General features: G+C 42.9%; 1 protein-coding gene across 1 annotated transcript in view; it reads right to left on the reverse strand.

Annotated features, from left to right (window-relative positions):
• Positions 1-1,197: 1,197 nt before the first annotated feature.
• Positions 1,198-19,886, reverse strand: part of AUTS2 (activator of transcription and developmental regulator AUTS2) — a 768,062-nt gene continuing 749,373 nt past the window's right edge. The window contains exons 12-19 of the mRNA XM_083875331.1: positions 19,433-19,504; positions 17,808-17,837; positions 16,248-16,319; positions 12,466-12,607; positions 11,877-11,954; positions 10,502-10,585; positions 9,413-9,635; positions 1,198-4,327 (exon numbers count right to left, since the gene is read on the reverse strand). Of these exons, the coding sequence (XP_083731457.1) occupies positions 3,088-4,327; positions 9,413-9,635; positions 10,502-10,585; positions 11,877-11,954; positions 12,466-12,607; positions 16,248-16,319; positions 17,808-17,837; positions 19,433-19,504 (1,941 nt within the window). The 3' untranslated portion in view covers positions 1,198-3,087. The remainder of the gene's footprint in view (positions 4,328-9,412; positions 9,636-10,501; positions 10,586-11,876; positions 11,955-12,465; positions 12,608-16,247; positions 16,320-17,807; positions 17,838-19,432; positions 19,505-19,886) is intronic.

Consider the following 19,886-nt stretch of genomic DNA (forward strand, 5'->3'; position numbering starts at 1 on the left):
AGAAGAAGGGACCAAGCATGGCATAAAATGAACAGCCTATTGGGAAACAAATATTAGGACTGTTTACAAAGATTCCTTTCCTATACACTGTATTTGGCATCTCAGCTGGTGATAGGAAGCTGCTAAGTGGAAAATTAATGGGAATTTGGGAAGGTGGGACTTCAAAACCTAAAGCAAAGTCCTGGTTGCTATAAGTACACTGAGGGTTTTCTATGATCAAAATCTCAGACAACCTACAGAATTAATACCCTTATGACTAATTTCATTCCCACAGATGGTATCTGGCATGGTCTTTAAATGAAATTCATTTCTTAAACACAAATGAATTCAAAAATAGAAGATTTAAGACAAATGTCCTGAATGGAAAACCCTTCAAAAGAGATGAAATTGTCTATACCTGCAAGCTAACATCCCTGTATCAAATTTCTGAAAAGCAGTAAATGCAACTGAAGAAGTTTAAAAGCATTAAAAATCTTGTTTCATCTCTTAGTACACCTTTCAGGCATATTCCTCTGAGCATCACCAGTACAAGAAGACTTGACACGTGGATCTTCAAAGGCGTGGGGCACTTAAATTGGATTGAATTCAAAGGGACTGAAATGCCTCGATGCTTTCTGGGACTCTGGGAGTGAGGGCTCATTGGCTTAATTGGGAATTAAGGACCATCAAGAAGAGTTTGCTCAGCACCTGGGAGGACAAGGATCATAGTCTGGACAATCAAGACCACATTTCTTCCCCCTGAAGACGCTGGCAGAGCTGTCAGGCTCCTCTAACAAGGATGAGATGAGCCTGGAAGATGATGCTCTCAATCAGACCTGGTCTCGTGAGGCCTCTCTCACTTGCTCCAGTAGTTACATCCTTCTGTGGCCATCCAGACTTGCCTTCCTTCAGTAGCTCAGGTTTGTAATGATGTGCATCTAGCAGACCAAGAGTATGGTCTAATTAAAATCTAATCCAAGTAGAATGTTACTATATTTTAAAGAATCTGGACAAGGCAAGGATCTGGTCTCCTTTTTGTTTCTTTTTCCTGATTCCTCTAACAATTTCAATAAGATGGCCTATGAAAGCTTGCCATTTCCTTTACATTTTTAACAACTACTCCTTCTGAACAAAACCCCACTGTTGGGAAAAAGGACTTCCTCCCCATTGCAATGATGGGGTACTGCACACAAAGAAGCACCTAGCAGTTTAGTTCACATTTTTTAATAACATGGCACAATTTACATTACACAAGTCTTCGCTGAGGAGGAAACATGCTGAAGATTGAGAGCCGCTTCACTTTTCTGTTCACATAGGATCTAGAAAGGACTTTATTACATACAGGATAAACAGCAAAAAGGTTTGTATATAACAATCTCTTTACAATACTGAAAGCTACCACTACGGTTCCAGTGTACATATTCCTCAGGGTTGGGACTTTTTTGTATTTTTCCTTTTGTTTGTAAAAAAAGAAAAAAAAAAGAAACACTGCACAACATCTGGAGTTCACAAAAAATCTGAAGCTCACAACTAAACCTTCAGTTGACTACTAAAATAGATCTCTGATCATTAGAAACAACTGTTTGTAGTTAACTTTTTTCTTTTTTTTTTTTTTTTTTGCCAAAACAGAGTAACAACTTCAGATAGCACTTTAATACACTAGAAGACCAATGGAACTAATTTTATTTCATACATATATTTTACAGTCCAGTAGACAAGATATTGAATTCTCTCTGATAAAGTCATATTCTCTCCAAATATTTAGACAAGAAACTTAATGCATTATAAAAAAGTGTGTTGTGAAAAGACAGATTTCAGAAGATTGATGCATATTTTTAAAAAGGACCATGTTCTTCAGGTTATCTCATGTCTTCTATGATTAGGGAACAACAAGGCTGACCTGTTAACTATTCACAGACTTTATTACCAACTGAAATACAATAAATTCCATTATGAAATCTGCAATGGAGTTCATTAATTAAACTACTGATCCACAGTGAAAACATATCCATCATTTAGAAAAGTATTCTCTTTCTTGTAGGATTTGTTTCAATGTAGCTAAAAATCACTTAACACAAAAAAATGTGTGTACAGGTAAGAATGACACACTGGCAATAAAACCAGACATGAATGGCAGATGTTCTTCCAAAATAAATTTGACATGTTAAGTGACAAAAGTTCTGACAAAAGTTCTGGAAAATCTCCAGCATTTGATTATTACTATTTAACCCAGATTAATATGACTGAAACCCAATCTGCCATGACTCCGTATCAGTGATCACAGAGCACTAACCCTGACACCATCCAAGGGACACACGAGCTACAGTGACCTCAGCAGCCTGATGCAAGGGTTCACACAGAAAACTACACCTCTGAAGGGCTGTTTCTTCATCAAAACAAGAGAAATAGGATTCCATTATAAATGAGCTTGTTCAGGGAAAATATGACTTTAATTATGTTGTGTGTTGAAAAGGCTCCTTTGAGTTATAAAGGCTTTTGTGAAAAGCCTTAAAATTCATTGCATAGTTGAAGGGGTTTAGCTGTCTATAACAATATAAGTAACACAGCATAAGCAGACTGTGTTGATCAATATTAAGTTTGCAAATAGCACAGTTTAAGAAGTATTAATGTATTATGTTACTTAATTTTATCTATTTACATTTGTACAAAGTAAAGCTTTCATCTTACCCTTTTTGCATATATGAACCATTAATCCATGAAGCAATCTTTTTACATAAATATCTACAATTGACTTCACTTCTGGTTTGAAAGAGCTTTGTAGGGTTGACATTGGTGGTGGCTTGTTTCTAGTCAAATCACTCAGACTGATGTCTTGTTCTTCAGTTCAAATTTTGAAAATTTTAAACTAGAAATAAAATAGAGTAGGAGACACGAGGAACATATGGACTTGGCTAAAAGATCTGGAAAATTTCAACATATAATATACAAAAAAAATCATTTCAAAATCTTTGCACTCAGGTCTATACATATTGTACAGTGGGTCACATCCCCAGTCTGTATCAATGACTAGTAAGAACGTCTTTATATTATGTTCATTTACAAGGTTTTTGTCCCTCTTGCTCTGGTTTTCATTGAGTCTCACTCTGCTTATCGAGCTTCGATGTCCTTGAGGGTGTGAGAGGGAGGCCTCTCTCTCATCTCTGTGGACAGAGGAGTAGTCCTTCTGGGAGAGCCGGGCCGAGGGCCCAGCGTGGAGATAAGAGGCGGAGGGGCACTGAGAGCTGCTGTGGGGGGAGTTTTATTGAGGAGGCCGTTCTGGTGTCCCGTGGGGGGACTGACGCGGGGGTAGTGCATGCTGGGCAGTCCCGGCGTGAGGAGGCTGGGGTGGGGCAGGTGCCCGTCCAGGGCGGCGGGGTGCACCGAGTGCAGGCGCGCGTGCTCGTAGTCCTCGCGGAGCATGTGCAGCCGCTCCCGCTCGTCCAGGTGGGTGCCCCTCTCGTGCTCCCGCCGCGGGTCCACGGACAGAGGGTGGTGGTGGTGGTGGTGGTGGTTGTAGTCGTGAGGTTCCCGATCCCTGAATGACCTGTCTGCATCATACAACCTTGGCGTAGACAGGCGATGGAGAGGGTCGTTTCTTAGCAAAAAGTCTCTGCCCAGGGGGTCTCTCCGATGAATATCCAGCTCTCTGTAGGGATCTCTCAAGGGATCTCTCATTGGATCCCAGTGGAAAGAAGGATAGGGGAAACGTTCTCCACCAGGAATTGGGCTAATTCCCATAAAAGGGGTCATCATGCGAGTCCTGTCCAGGCCACTGATGCTGTTCATGTGATGTATACCAGTCACACCTACAGTCATGGGCATAGACACTAGAGGACTTGGATGGACGTTGGATGTGGATATAGGTGGTGGCTGATCAGATGACCTATGAGTCTGAGGTCCCTCAGGTTGAACGTCATGGTCTTCCTTTCGCTCTTCCTTCACCTTTACTTCGTTGCTTTTCTTCGGGTTATCATACGCTGGCTCGTTCTTCCTGTCGGCCTCACGGCTGGAAGTGCTGTTGGGCCTGGTGCTCTCCACAACGGGGGGCCTGGCATAGGGGGAAGGAACCCTGGGCATTTGCTTAGACTCTTCCACCACTCGGCTTTCATGGCTCAGGCCTTCTTTCTCCAAAACGTAGTTGTCCTTCACCTTGTGCTCTTCAACATTAATTTCCTTCCGAGATTCGGAGTGATCCCTCTCTCGTTCTTTGGGTTTCTCTTTTTCTCGAACCTCGGGATTCAGATGGCTCCTGATCTGCTCACTTGAGCTGCGGTTATGTCCGAGGGAGTTTACTGGATGGATAGGTGCTGGCGAAGGATGGCTGGAGTGTCTTTTCTCAATGCTCTCCCTACAAGAAAGAGAAGTGTAAAATGAAGGCATGAGAAGCTCTGCAAAGAAACAAAACATCAAAGTGCCTGGCTTTCTATTCGTGGCTTTGCAGAGAGCTGGTGATGTGCACCAGTAAATGCACTGTACCTCTGGCACACCCAAAACTCCAGAAGACCAATCCCATCTCTAAACTTGGCCTATTCTGTTATCTCATTGCAGCAGCAGCAGATCTCCAAAGCTGCTCTGTGAAGAATCTGATTGAGATCTCAAACACTAAAGTCCACAGAAGGCTCCCCTGGGAATCTAGCTCTAGGACTAAATGTATTTCAAAGACAGTGGCCTTAAATGTTTGCAAAGAAGAGGGAAAAAAGTAAAAAACATACTCGTTTCATCCAAAAAGTGAGGCAATTAAATCCAAATTACATGGTTAATAGTATTCTACCTACTTCTTCTATTAAGAATACATTTGGGAAAATAGATTACTATTTATTCAAATTACTTTTAAAAACATTTCCAGACCTATGTACACTATTACTTTCTCTCCTTTCTTCTCTTCAAATGTCTAGCTTTTCAATTTACTTCTCACAATTCAATTTACTTCAAACGGAGACAAAATCCTTTCAAGTACCACCAGTACTGATGGTGCCAACCCAGCTCTCTGACAGGAAGGCACTTCTCTGAGTGTGCAGTGACCCTCAGTGCAAGTGTTTAACAGAGCTGCCATCACACAGATTACTGATCTCTCCTCAGCAGAGATAAGGCTGCTATGTCTGTCCATCCTTCAGGCTGGCTCTGAAAACATCATGTCTGGAGTCAGCTGCTCCTCAGACGACCAACCCTTCCCATTTCTCGGTTAAAACAAGCTGAGTGTGACATGACCAATGCTACAAAGTCAGAAAATAGTGTGAATTCATTCCATCTTTCAAACCTAGCTATGGTGCACAAAACATTGGGGAATTATTGTCTGGTAGTGAACAAAAATCTCAATATGGAAATGGATTCCATATCAATTATTTTCAGGAAGTAGTGTTGACTAGAAGTTGTTATGGGCAATGCTAAGTGAAAAAGCTCTCACATTTAAAACTAATCAAATTCACAAGGTGAATCTAATCCCTCAGTTCCAATGATTTTAACCTCTTAGTAATTTCAGTTGACCTCTGAGTTGGAGTCTCTCCATAAAGACAGCTCCATATATTCAGTCCTGGACATGTGCTGTTTGCTGAGCATAGAAATTCTGTCCCACGTGGGATGAAGGACAATGTGCTGTTAAAAGCAAAAATTATTTATGGCCAGGAACTAAAACACAAGTTCTACCTCAACATAACGAAGAATTTCTTTCCATTGAGGGTGGCAGAGCACTGGAACAGGATGCCCAGGGAGGTCTCTCTGAAGACAAAACCCACCTGGCACATTCCTGTGTCACCTGCTCTGGGTGGCCCTGCCTTGCCAGGGGGTTGCAGTGGATGATCTCCAGAGGTCACTTCCAACCCCAACTATTCTGGGATTCTGTGGAAAGGGTAAGCAGTGAGGCCTCCCCTGAGCTCCAGCTGACATGGTGTCTGGGTGCTGGTGTCACCTGAAGTGACACTCTGGGCAAGATGAGCTGCTGAAGGGTGACTCCAAGGTGAACACTTGCTCCTTCACCTGTATGATTTCTGTCATCTACTTTTTTTTTTCTGAACTGTGTAAGATTTGTGTCTCTAGGTACTTCTGGACAGTGAAACTGCAGCAAATGCAGAAAAAATACCTGGGAGAAAAGGAAACTCACTCTATCTAATGTCACTGGGTGCATCTTTTGCTGTGTCTAGACTGAACTGTTGAAAATGTCATTTCATAGGCCATGTCTGAGAGACTTCCAAAGTCCAGAATGTGACTCCTGGAAAACACTTGGAAGACAGAGCATCTGATAGCAGCCCTGCCTCATCTGCACTGTCCAGCATTCACTGCTTGGGATCAAGGTGCTGCCTTCATTCAGTGGGACCTGAACAGTCTGGAAATGGCATCCTGGCTCTAATTTACCTCTCCACTTGCTTTCCACCAAGAGTTGAGGTATTTGATCTAACAGTTTCCAGATCTGGACACAGGGAGACCAAGTCAAGGCTCTCCAGTGAAGGATTCTCAACATGAAGGTTCAATTCTTTTACTTTGTTGGGAAAACACTGTCTTGTGGGCTCTGCAATACCTAATCTTTTATTTATTTTGCTCATGGGACTAGTTCAGTGGGTACCCTTAATTGTTTTAGTTCTCTAGGAAGGCTCATTCAGTCCTTTTGTTGATATTTAATCAATTTTCCATATAATTGATGTACTTTATATGACATACAAAATTTAGAGAAAATAACTGCTGTTTTCTGTAATTAAGGAGAAATATATGTGCAAGCAAAATGACAAATTCCTTTGCCATTGTCATGGTATTCAGTGACAGTGTTGGTAACATCTCAAGAGGCTCCTGATTATCCAGCTCATTTAAGTGAACTGCATGAAGTCCAGTGAACAGAGAACGAGTAACTCTTAATCCTCAAATTTGTGAAGAGCTCCTTAGGTTGATAATATGAGAACAGCTCTAAGCCACTGCCTCCACAAAGAAGAAACTTAAAATTAGATTATCCAATGAATTTATTACCAAGTAAGAGAAGTTCTGAGGCTGTGTGCTACACTTAAAAATACTGAATTTCTTATGCAAGGTGTGTGCCTCATATATGTTGATTGAAAGATCAACAGATTCTTGGTTGGTTTGGTTTAATGCTCTAGGATTGGAGATTCTTAAATGCCATTATGATTATACTGGAAGTGTTCAGTGATATCTTTTAAACAAAATACCACTGAGAAAGAACAAATCCTGCTTTTCACATTTGCTAATTTTACTGATTTTTTTTTTTCCTTTAATGCTGGGCTGGAATAAAAGAGTCTTTTCAAAAAACCCTCCACAACTGCAATCAATCACAGAATCCCAGAATACCCTGAGCTGGAAGGAACATGCAATGTTCCAGGAGCAATCAGGGCTCTGCAGTGTCACCCCCAGCCAGGAAAGGGTCACTGCTGCAGTTCTGTAGTCTCTGGGTTGTCTCCAGGGATTCACCTCTCTCAGTGTGGCTGGGAGGGGATAGGCCATGCAGCTGATCCAAGAGGAGCCCCCAGGGATCTCCACCCCATCCAACACCGACTTTAGGTGGGGAATGACAAGCTCAGAGGGACCTTTCCACTGCAGGCAGGAGTTGAGTTCACTGCTTTTGGCTAACTGGGCAGTTTCTGGGTTGATAAGGATACACCCTTGATGACCAGGGCCAAATCAAACCCCTGGCTGTGATTCCCAGCTCTTCCTGCTTGGGCAAATTAATTTCAAATAGATACCAAAGCTTGGGACCTCACCTAGAAAGCTCTGCGCTCACCCCACTGGGTGCCACTGAATGTTAAGAAGAGGCAGGAGAGGCTTTCAACTCCTCAGACATTCTCTCCACAGGGAGCACAGCCCTGGGAAGGGATTCTCAGCCTCTCCTCAAAGAGGCCACAGTGTGAACATGCTGCAAAGTGCAATGTCCCAGCCTACAGAGCTTGGCACACAGCAGCACTGCAGGGGTGAAACCAGGACTGCGCTCACTGCAAGCTGGAATTGTCCACAAGTATGAGGGATGGATGATGCTTACTGCTAAGCTCTCAAATTATTGAGAAGAAATATGTTCTGAGCTATGATATGGAGTTCAGGCAATGCCAAAGCGACTTGCAATGAATGTTTTCAATAAGGGATTTTCTTCAGCAGAACACTTCATGAGAAAAACAACATAACAGCAATGAAAATAATCACGTAATTCTACAGACTTCATTCCCACATCATAGTAACTAAAATGCTTTGCCATTCAAGCCAGTAAAGTTACTCACATGCTTAAGCCTTCTGCAGGACAGAAAACCCAATTTGCAACAGCAATTTCTTTTGAAGCATTAACATCAGACATGAAAATAATGAAGCTATGCTACCAAACAGAAAATATTCCAAATGGAAAATGTAGGTGAAAAGATCTGTAGTTCGCCTTTCTTTTAGAACAACGTAGAAAAGCTCTTCCATGTAGTTTTAGAATATCTAATGTGTTAGCATAACTTCTTTTAGAAAAGGCTACTAATGCATATCTTTGGGTTAGTGACAGAGAAAAGCACGTCTCCTAAATATTCTTTTAGGTTAAAATACTAGAAACAAATAGCCATTATGTAGTAAAGTAATGTGCAAACTTAACAGGAAAGTCATCAAGCCACAACTGAAAAAGCTGAAATCAGCCTCTCTACATTTTTCAAGGAAGGCATGACACTTGCTGAATGGCAAATTCTTATAAATTTGGTACTTCAATGTTAAGAGAAATTGTTACTGCGTTAAGTGAATAATGGGAACAGTCCTGACAAAAAAATAAAAATGACCAGGTTTGACTTTCCATTAACCCTTCCCAGCCTGGACATGTGAGCATGCAAGTCCATGTAAAACATTGAACAGAAACTGTGTTGGAAGGTGTGTAAACAGCAGTGCAAGTGTAGGGGCGTCTCTGAGGGGAAAGAAGCTGCTTTTCATGAACTGCATGCTCTGAAGCTTGCTGTGGTTTTGGCACAGACATTTCTGGTGCATGTTAGTGTTCTCATCTCACACCTTTAGCACTGGGCCCTCTGGTCAGGCTGTTTTATCAGGAGGGAGGAAGTGCTACTTGTTTTGCAGACGAGGTCTGATTTACAAAGTCATTTAAGTATTGAAGGTGCAGATAAGCACCTGAGGAGTTCAGAATCCTTTTTTCCATCCAGTCAGGCACTATCTCCATATTAACCCTTCAAGAGAACTACGACAAGGTAACAGTGGGTGGGTCTGATTCTGTTCCCACTTGACACTGTCTGAACTGTGCTCCAGCCAAGCTCCTTCAGGTGAAGCGTGAGGTGCAAGTGGGAAGAGAAACCTTGTGGAGGGGAACACCTGAGCTGGAAACCTGCCTCTTCCATGGTGCCACCCTGGGGACAGCTCCAGGTGTGCCTCTGGTGCAGCTCTGGGTTCACAACGTGCCAGGCTGGGGAGGGTTAAAAGCGGAACGGAGCCCCAAGCTTTGAACTAGACAATTCTTGGAAGTGTTCTTTCGTACCTTTCTTTGTCATCTTTACTAACAGATGAGTCTCGTTTATCTACATCTCTATCTCTGTCATGAGCTGCAGCAGATGAACTGCGCTCCAGCTCTCCTGGCTTCAGCCAGGGCGGAGGGGTCGGGAACGAAGGAGGAGTTCGGTGCAGTCGGTTCCAGGGCTCGTGAGGGTTGCTAAAGCTCTGCATACTGGGGCCATCCTTGTGGCCGAACATTGAGTTGGGTGCTGAAATGGTGAAGTGGAAAACAAAAAGGTTTAAGAAAAAGGTATGCTCTAGTGAAGGTACTTACCAAAACAACTTTTACAGCACTCAGAGTTAAAATGAATACATATTATTGGGAGCTGGAAAAGGAAAGGAAATTAACAGAGATTCATTAGAGGGTCTCATTCCTAAAAATGGGCAGGCATCTGACAGCTCTTTTAATTGGAAAAGGGAAATGCTGTGAATAAAATTGACAAGGGATGAAGGAGTAAGATAAAAGTGACAATGATCCTTATTCCAAGTGTTTTGGAGACATCGGGAAATGACTGTTATAGGGACTATAAATAATGGAACTTGTTGCATTTGATCCTGAACCAAAATAAAATAATATGTGACCAAAATCATGCCAGATTTGAAGTATGAAGAAAGAGAGTGACTTTTAAAAGGATGATTTTCTGTGACTGGCTAGATTTAGAGAAATGTTGATGATCCTGGACTAATTAATGCAGGTTAGTGATCTTTTTCAGGCACATGGCCTGGATTACTGGTGAGAAAGGAAAAAATAAAGTCTCCATCCACAGCTCCCTAGCTGCACACATTATTTACTTCTGAACATGCAATAAAACCATGGGAAATTTCACAAACACTCAAAGGCTCTATTTTTTTTTTTTTAATGAACAATGTAATGGTAACATTTAGCACTAGGTTGAACCCAAACTATTAAGAAATTAACAGAAAATGATTTACTGACAACTGGAAAAGGTCGCTTTCCAAATTCCCATCTCCCAGTGGCAGGTGATGTAACCAAGCAGTACAAAAGAGAGCAAAGAGTCCCCTGAGTGTCCCTGCTGAGGTGCAGGGCAGGGGGGGCCATGGCCCAGGTACTCACTGACTGTGGGGTTCCCGAGCCCCCCGAAGGCGTTGCTGCCCACGGCGGTGAGGCCACTGAACGACGCCGGCCGGTTGAAGGGCTCTGCGAACAACACAAACAGCTGAAACCCCCTGAGGCTGCCACTTCCCATCCAGCACCCCTGTGGCATCCTCCTGCACCCCTCTGGGATCCTCCTGCACCCCTCTGGGATCCTCCTGCACCCCAGCTATTCTGGAACAGTGTCTCCCCACACACAGCAGGGTTCTGAGGGGCTGGGACACAAAACACTGGCTTTGCTCCTGGCCATTCCCATGGCATCATTTACTAAAAAACGTCCCTCTTCAAGAAAATTCAGATGTTAAAATGGACATGATACTTCATTTGAAACCTGTGAACATCTCCAGTTTTACTTCCTTTTATTTCCTTCCTCAGGAAATGTCCCTTGCTAGTCAGACTATCATCATCTAGCAACTGTGCTCCAAACACCTTCAGGCCATGTCTCCTAAACCAGAGCCAAATAAAATGTCCTGTTCCACTGATATGTTATGCTGGCCTGAGCATTCTGTGATTGCCTTGGTGTTTATTGCTAATACTACACAAAAACTAGTATGGACTGAAAAATACTGCAACAATTTTTTTAGTTAATGCATACAGGTGACAGGAAAATCATATAAAGCAAATTCTCCCTTTATTTTGGAGCAGTCTAACAATTTTGATGAAGTCCCTTCTGGTAAATACCAGCACAGAGAAAAAGAAGCTCAAAGCCAGCATTTTCCATAGGCAGCAAAGTGCAGAATGATAAACATGCATTATCTGTTGGCTGTACCAGTTTAGTGACCCTCCCAAATCCTTCCCCATGCAAAATAAAATGCCAATTTAAAGTCTTAGTCTTGGATGCTCCCACAAGGAGCAGATCACCTTATTATAAAGGCAGTAAGTTAGAAAGGAAGTAACAACATCTGGTAATTAGAGCGGTTCTAGTTTAAATGTGTATTCACTAATTTTCACTAACACATGAAGCCAGATCACAAGATTTTAAAGCTATAGTTTCTATTCACTTTAATAGAAAAACAGATATCTATGTAGGAGTTAGGAAAAGAAATCTCTGCTATCCAAAGCCTTGCCCTTAAGGCATTTTTTTGGACTAGTTTTAAGCATAACTCCAATGAAATCCAGCCAGCCCTGACACTCTGCTTCTCTAAAGTCCAGAAGTATTTCAAAACACAGACAGTGACACTTTTCTGTGTATTTAGAACTTCTACCTGGGTAAAGACTAAAATTAAACTGCTAAAATGTGCCCTTTGCAATGATTAATAAGCAGAAGACTCAGAGTGTCTCCACACAGGAAGTCTGTAATTTCTCAGTGGTCAGTGTGTGAGCTGAGAGGACGTACCTAAGTGAGCAGCTGGGTTGAGGAAGTTGCTGTGGTGGGGTGGTGGGCCAAAAGGGGTCCCGGCTGGATGCCCCCCACCTGCCAAAACAAAGCAAAAGGGGTCAATTCCCAGCCAAGGCTCAGAGAGGGGCTGGCTGTGCTCTGGGCTGTCCCTTTGTTAACAGCTCACTGAGCTGACACTGCTGTGCCCTGCGTGGGGCTCACAGGATCCTGTGCAAAGAGCAGCTGCTTTTCCAAACAGAAATACCCAGTTAGAGGATAAGGGATGCAGGGGAATGAATGTTTCATGTCAGAAACAAAAAGGAAATGCATGTGAATTACACCTTATTTCCAACATCTCATCTCCATGATGCATCAGACATTGCTCTGTGAGGAAATGTCCCTTCATTTACTACCTGTGCAGTGTTTCAGCAGGTTGGGCTTTTTATAAAAGCATACAGAATAATTTTTAAATATTTATCAAATTGACTAATAGCCCCTGGCATGTCTTGCAGAGAGTTCATAAGCCAAAGCATATGGGAAATTCATGGCAAGGGTTAGCATTTTAATGAGCAAGGAGCAAGAAGGGGATTTCACTTTCAGTACTCACTGGCTGTGGAGAAGAGGGTTGAGGGCCGAGCCAGGTCATGGGGGTGGTGGATGGCTCCAAAAAGGCTGGGGCCTGGTGGTCTGCTCAGAAACTCTGGTTTCAGGCCAAAGTCCAGCTTGTGTGGATCAGACTGCATCTGTTTCTGAAATGGAAAACAGAACTTGGAAGAGACTGAAAAGGTAACAGCAAAAGGCACTTCCAGAATGATGTGGGTAGAGAAGTTCACTCATACTGATGTTTTAACAAGAATATTGGGTTTTGGGACCCCAAGCACACGTGCACAGCTGTTTTATTGGAAAGGAGATCTAAGGCAAAGAGGGAAAAGCTCAGGGTCTGCATATTTCCTGCTAATTTCACCAGTGTGTTTTCACATATGCTCACATCCACCCCTCCAGGGTGTTCAGCACAGAGTTGCCTTCAACAACAAACATAAAACTCTATGAAGAGGCCTCAGACAGTTGCTGAGGTGAAAGGACAGATCTGTCCCACAATAATGAATGGGAATGTCAGCTTGGCCCTGGTCCCAGGTGAGCTGGGGTGTTGAAAGACCAGACAAGGACACCCAGAACCACTCATTTCCACAGGAAAGCTGCCACCAAGAAATGCTGGATGCAAAGCATCCTCCAGTGCCCCTCAGGCTGCAACAAGGGGCTGAGAGGAACTAGAGTGCAGAGCAGGAGTGGCTGAGTCCCACTCTGACAGCTTGCACTCCACACTCAAAGTGCTGCATGTCTTTATTTACATGTGTCAGAGTCAGCAGCCTCCCTTTTGTGAGGGGAATTTGCTGAGGCAGCTGCATTGTGAGTGATAAGTGGATGAAGGATGTGCTCTTCTTTGTGCCACATCCTCATTTCAGTGGTGCCTACTTCAGTAGTTTTATAGAACGAAGGAAGAAAACCAAATTCCCAATTACCTGTGCTGCCAGAACTCCCTAAATGCAGATTGCTGATTAATTGTGCAGGGCAGCTGAAAGGATTTATAAATGAGTAACATGGAACCAGGAGATCTTAACAGTAGTTCTGGAGCAGGCTACGCTTTATAAATCAGTATTTAATACTATGCCAGGCCTGAGTACAGACTATTACAATGATATAAATATGCATATTAAAAAGTTATGATCAAATTAATGTGCATGCCTCATAGCTGTTTTTCAAGTGCTAGAAACATGTCTTTGTAGTCATGAGAACAAAAAAAGAAAAAAAGAAGGAAAACAAGACTTAAAAAAGGGAAACAAAGACATTATGTGTGTCTGGAGATAATGGCCTACAAGAATACTGAAAGGCAAAAGTGGCCAAGTCGAGGTCACGTCTTTTAAGGAAGTAACACTGAAGTGCTTTAATAGTTAAAAGGAATTCAGAAAATATAAATGCCTCAGTTGAAGCCTGTGTGCCAGATTCTTATGCTGTGAACTCTTTTTATTCTTTTTTAACAACCAAGTTATAAACCCCTGACAGGCATTACTCAGAATAGCAAAAGCTGGCTGAAGCTTTAATTGCAGCCATATGAATGGTGCTGCTCTAAAATAATGAACAAATCCCCTGTCTGAAGAAGAACAGGAATACCATGGATTTGTTAAAAAATTTCTGAATGTGTTGGTTTACCTGAAAATAGTACCAGGGAAATGGTCAGATTTCTTTTCTCCCCAGTTGCTGTCCAGGAGAACAGCCCCTTGATGCCAATCCTTCCTAATGTATTTCCAGAAAATGTGGAAACACATACCACCTGAGTGTGGTGCCCCCAAAAATCAATGTAAACGTCTGCACTGCTCTTGGATCAGGCTGTAAGGCCTTTCCTAAAGGAGAGAGGCCCAATTATGGAGCATAAATCCTCTCCTGAGCAGTGGGCAGTGTGAGGAGCAGTGTAAATGTGCTCTGTGCCCTGAGCTGCTCTGCAGCCTTGTTGAATCCCTGGGGTGTGCAGAGGTTACTCAGGTCTTGCTGCAGAGGCACAGGCAGCCAAACAGCATCCACAGCTGCATGCAATTTTTCCTGAGGTCAGGAAGGTTGTGTTTTAAAGCTTCCCATCGTGCCTGCTCCTTCAGTGCCTGCTGCTGCCCTCTGCAAGCAATTACTAGGCCAGATTGTTACTGGCAGCAGTCCTGTGGCACCACATGCAAACTGGAAATCAACTCATTGGATTCTCAGCTCTGTGCTCAGGCAGCACCTTCAGCTTGTGGAGAAGAAAAGGCACCTTCACAACCATGGGTGTGAGTGTGAGGAGAAGGAGAAATTGTCCTGTGTGAGCCTTCAGGCAGAGATTCAGCCTTTGTGGTGACATGAGGAGGGGGGCATGGCTCCTGTGTACCCAGGGATGCCACAACTCTCCTTAATGACCAGACACACTTCTCAGTTATTCCTGAAAATATAATCATGCACAGCCCCCAAAACTTGAGCAACATCCTTTCATGTGCTTCTGGGCTTTATTCTTGCTTTTTTTTTTTTTTTTTTTTTTTTTTTTTTTTTTTTTTTTTTTAACATGCAAGGTAGAAAAGTGTGAGGTAAAAGAAATGGCTCCATGAAAATGGCATTTACTTTGAATTATAAATATACTGGTTTGACCTCTCTCTGAATATCAAATCAAGGAAGATTCAAAGGACATAGATAGCATGGGAATAATAATTTCATTTCAAGAAAATACCTTTTCAATAAAATAAAAAAGGGACATATAACTCTCTAGGTCTATAATCTTGTCTTTCTTGATAATGGGAAGATGAATGAAGATCACTAGCAGGGGAAACATAAGGAAGCAGAGAAGAGAGATATGTCTACTGCAGCAAATTAACCTGTCAACCTTGTTTAAAAGGGTTATTTTTAAACTCTGTTAGCTGCAGGTTTTCATAGCTGTTCAACATCTTCATATTCTTATACTACTACCCTACACAACTGAAGTGCATACACAGACTGCAGAGTGCTAAGGATTCCCTGGTAATTTTAGTTTCTAACACAAGCTATTGATTCCTGAAGTATGAGCAGTGAAGAACAGCAACCATTCCTGACTTACTGAAAAACTTTAGGGGCAGCACAAGATTTTCAAGTGATGAGTAGAGCAAAAATACCATAATGGGAAAGAAACTTTCCCAGAGTCCATGTGCAATGGAAATTCACTTACAGTAAGAATGGAAAACTGCCCAAACCCTTCACCCTTGAAGCCTCAGAGATTGAAAAATAATTAAGACAGGACTTCCATCCCCTAACCTTCAGTGCAGTGAGGCAGTGTCTAATAACACAACATCTCCTGAGAGGCTGTGCCTGCCTGGGCAGCCTGGACACATCCAGATGCCACCCCTCAGCCATGAGGGGCTGGGAAGGAAGGCTGAGGGGAGCCTGTGCAGCCACACTGGATAAAGTATCCTAGGGAGAGCAGAAATCTTCCTGAGCCCTCTCCTGCCCCTGAACACTAAGAGGAAGTGGATACACATGCCTGTTGTCTCCAGAAAACATCCCACTTGATACATTTGTGTCCTCAGCCATAAATAAATAAATAAATAAATAAACCCCACACTTTAGCTCACCTCCATCTCACTCCTCCTGCTACAAAGCTGTAGCTATTGCTCAGGATCTGCTATCTGGCTCCAGCACATCCCAGACACTCTGCTGGGACTCTGCTTTTAGCTTTTCATCCTGATACCAACTCTCAGAAATGAGGTTTCTGCTCAATGTTGTGTGTGTGACTTTACCAAGGCACTGGCCATGGCACAGAAGTGCCCAGGTGAGAGCCAACCCTCCCTCTCTGATCTCTGCCCTGTGCCCCTCACCCCCAGTCCAGGCTGCCCAGGCACTGACCTTGACTTTCTGTTGGTGGTGGTAGATCTGCCAGGCGATGTGAACGTGCATAGCACACCACTTGCCAGGTTTCTGGAAAAAAAAAAAAGAAAGAAAGACATGAATCAGTAACTTTTAAAAACCTGTGATGCTTTATTCTGTTTCTAGAAGAAAACAGACCCTGAGCCCTGCCTGGTTTGGTCTGGGGGATCCCCACATCAAGCCAACTGAAAGCAAAGGGTTCCCTCTCCATCCCCCTGGAAAAGCAGAAATGGAAAGACTTGTCCCTTGCTAGGGAATTTATCTGGCTATCCACGAATGCTACAGTTGGACACACTCCCCTAATCCTCTGATGCCACTGGCTGAGAATGCAGCTTGTGCTGCTGAAAGCTGTGAAGCTGTGTCCCAGTCAGCAGCTGCCCTGCACAGCTGGACTCTTCACAGCTGCACACTCAGGTCATTTTCACAAATGCTAGGATTGGCATTTCCACCAAAAGATGAAAATGGAAGTGGTTTAAAAGGTCACTCTGGTTTTCAAAATTCATCTGACTCCGTCATGTAATTGCTGGCCTGTCCCTCTGGAACTTCAGCTCATAAATGTACTGAAAACACTGGAGGTCACTCAATTCACTCTGTTTGGGGGGGTCTTTGTATCTTCCCTGTCCTCCCAGTCACAGGGAGGAGAGGGGAGGCAGGAACCAGAGTGCTTGTTATGCCTCATGGTGAGCTTGTTCTCCATCTCCAGCACAGCTGGAAACTGTCTGAAAAAGACTCATTTGAGGAGATACTTTCTCCAAATTTGTTACTTAGGGGTCTGTAGTTACCTACACAAGTAATGATTCCTGCAGATTTAAAAAATTATCACAGGAATTTAAGAGTCTCCTTAAGCTATTTGTGAATTAAATGTTTCACAAACAATGCCTTCTATTTGTGTATCAACCAATAATTAAATAATAAAAAAATAAACTCTATCTCACAGACATACTACCCTGAACTCAATCCTTTTGCTAATTTGCAAAAACTGGCTGTGCTAAGGATTTAGTAAGTTCACGAAATCAAAATCTAGACCTTTTCCTTGAATATGCTGAAAAAATAACAAAAACTCCTTTTGGATGAGTGATGGACTGGATCTTTAGATCACTATTTCTAAAATATTTTGTGTTTGAAGTGGATTGTCTGTCTACAGTGGACAGTGAGATACCTGGGTGGGATGTACCACACTGAATAACACTGAAAACACACAATAAAATAATAAAGAAAACTCCTTCAGAGTGCAGTGAAATAACAGGGAATCACTGCCAGGATCTCTAGGATGTGCCTCAGGAAACCATGATGGAAAGATCATCAATATTTAACCTCAAGTATTCACGAGGGGTTGCATGAGAAGAGCAAAACTTCCAACTGTGAAACTCTGCCTTGTCCTTCAGTGATCAGGAGCTGCAGGAGTGCCTGTGCTTTCCCCAAAAGCAGGGCAGAACTGCCCAGGTGACACTTGGCAGCTCTCATTTGGAATTATTCTGTGCTGCAACCTGGAGGGAGTGAGCCAAGCTTGACAAACAGGAGCACAAGAAGATTTCTTACCCTCAACATGGGCCTGAACGGATCTGTCAACTGTGAAGAAGAAATGACAGCTTGGTTACATGCCTGTCACTCAAACAATTGCTCTAATTAACAAATCTGTATTGCTTCATTAAGAGACAAAATTAAAATGTTAGAATTTTACTTTCAAATGAAGCCTTTTTAGATAATAATTAGTCCTGAGCCTCCATCTCCGTGCTGTCCCCTCCCCCTGGCTGTGGCACCTGAGTGGTGATGAGCAGCTCCACCAGGCTCACAAGGAGCTCTGGCCCCTGGCAGCAGCAATTTGTTAATTTAATGCTGCAGAAATGGCTGGTTAACTGCACTGATGGAGGCACAGATCTGTCCTTTGGGCAAACTCCTGCTCTCATCTTTCAGAGCTCCTCAGCTCATGGCAAGGCCCACGATCCCACGGAGGGGCTGGGATGGCTGGGATGGGGTGTCAGCCATGCCCTGCACACCAGCAGTGTGTTTGCCCACCAGCCAAGGTCATGGCCTTGTGCCTCACTGCTGCCCGAGCTCTTCTCTGGCATAAATGAGCTTTGCCTTAATTATTTTCACACTGAAACAGATGTTGGTAAACAGGGCCCATATAAAAATCCAATTTTCTCATTTTTATTTTTGATGTGGCCTGTTGGGGTTTTTTTTTGGAGTAGATTATTTTCTTATTCCCCTTTTTTTGCTCATATTTTATCAATAAATGCTGGGAAATAATTCAATTTATTGGGTACTGCTCATTTGTTTTGGATTTTCTGTTTTGAAATGCAATACTAAAGGAGATTTATAGGTGCAGAAGGTACTTAGCAGATGCAGTGATGGCACAATGCATCATCTTGAAATAATCGAAACTCACTCCCAGTTGAAAGGGAACATAAAGCTAAATGACTTCCTGATGGGAGGCTCTGGTTATCTCTGCACTTAGATAAACAAACAGAAATGTGGTTCCTTTTGGTTTAAAGCTCAACCTCAGCTCCACTGCTGAACAACCCAAAGTACTGGAACTTGGCCCAACACAAAGACAACAGCTCTGGAAGTTCAGCCACACCACAATTCGGAATTTTAGGGAGAGCTCCTCAGTGCTTTTGTCTCAGAGTTCTGCTAAAAATATTTGAGTGTGAAATTCCTCATGGAAATAATGGCTACGAATTCAAACACATCAACAGCCCTTGGGCAGAGAGAGAAAGTGCTGAGGCAATAAATGCTGTTCACATCTGCTGGAGCTCAGAAATCCAGAGGCACCAAGTGATCAATAAAGTGCATCCGTATTTCACTGGGGCAATCAATGCTACAGTAACCCAGGGAATAGCTGTCATTACCCACATTAAAAACAATTACAGAGTACAAACACAAATCTTGGGGAGGTTTGTACATTTTCTACATTGAACTGGACTTTTATGCCTTTACCTGGCCTGGGGGGAGAGAGCTGCCAGCAAGGACAGAGCTCTGCCATTGCACAGGGGCTGTTTTAAATGTTCCCACAGAACCTCTGCAGCCCTCCCTGATGAAACAGCTCAGACAGCTTTGGCTTTAGGGTGTTCATTTGGTCATACTGAAGATGGCAGCTCTAGCATTCAAGGTTTTCAGGAGGAAAAGATTTACTTGAGAAAAAGAAAACAATTTTTACAGACCCGTGGATCCTTCTGTAGAAGAGTATGTGGGACCGTTCCAGGTCTGGCTGCAACATCAATAGGATTGGAAGTCTGGAAATTCCACAAGGAGAGACAACATTAATGAGCTGCACAACAGTAACAATGCCTACAAGCAACAGAATGTGCAAAACAATAATTCTTTATCATTACATTGTATAAACAATGAAGACAAACTTGTTATAAAGGAAAGGAGAACCATTATAATCCACTCAGTAATATGAGTATTATCATCTCCATATCCAACACTTTGATTGTCCACCAACTTCCCATTACTTTAATCAAAACCACTGAGGGAACAGTGACTGTTTAAACTAGAAAAATCTTCTGATGTGAAAAACCTGATTAGGAACACATTTCTAATACAGCATCAAAAGCAGCATTTGGAGGACCCAGCCCCTGTTCTGCTGATTATCAGTGATGCCCTCAGCACACA

This window comes from Zosterops lateralis, assembly GCF_965231275.1.
Source record: "Zosterops lateralis genome assembly, chromosome: 19".
Classification (NCBI taxonomy): domain Eukaryota; kingdom Metazoa; phylum Chordata; class Aves; order Passeriformes; family Zosteropidae; genus Zosterops; species Zosterops lateralis.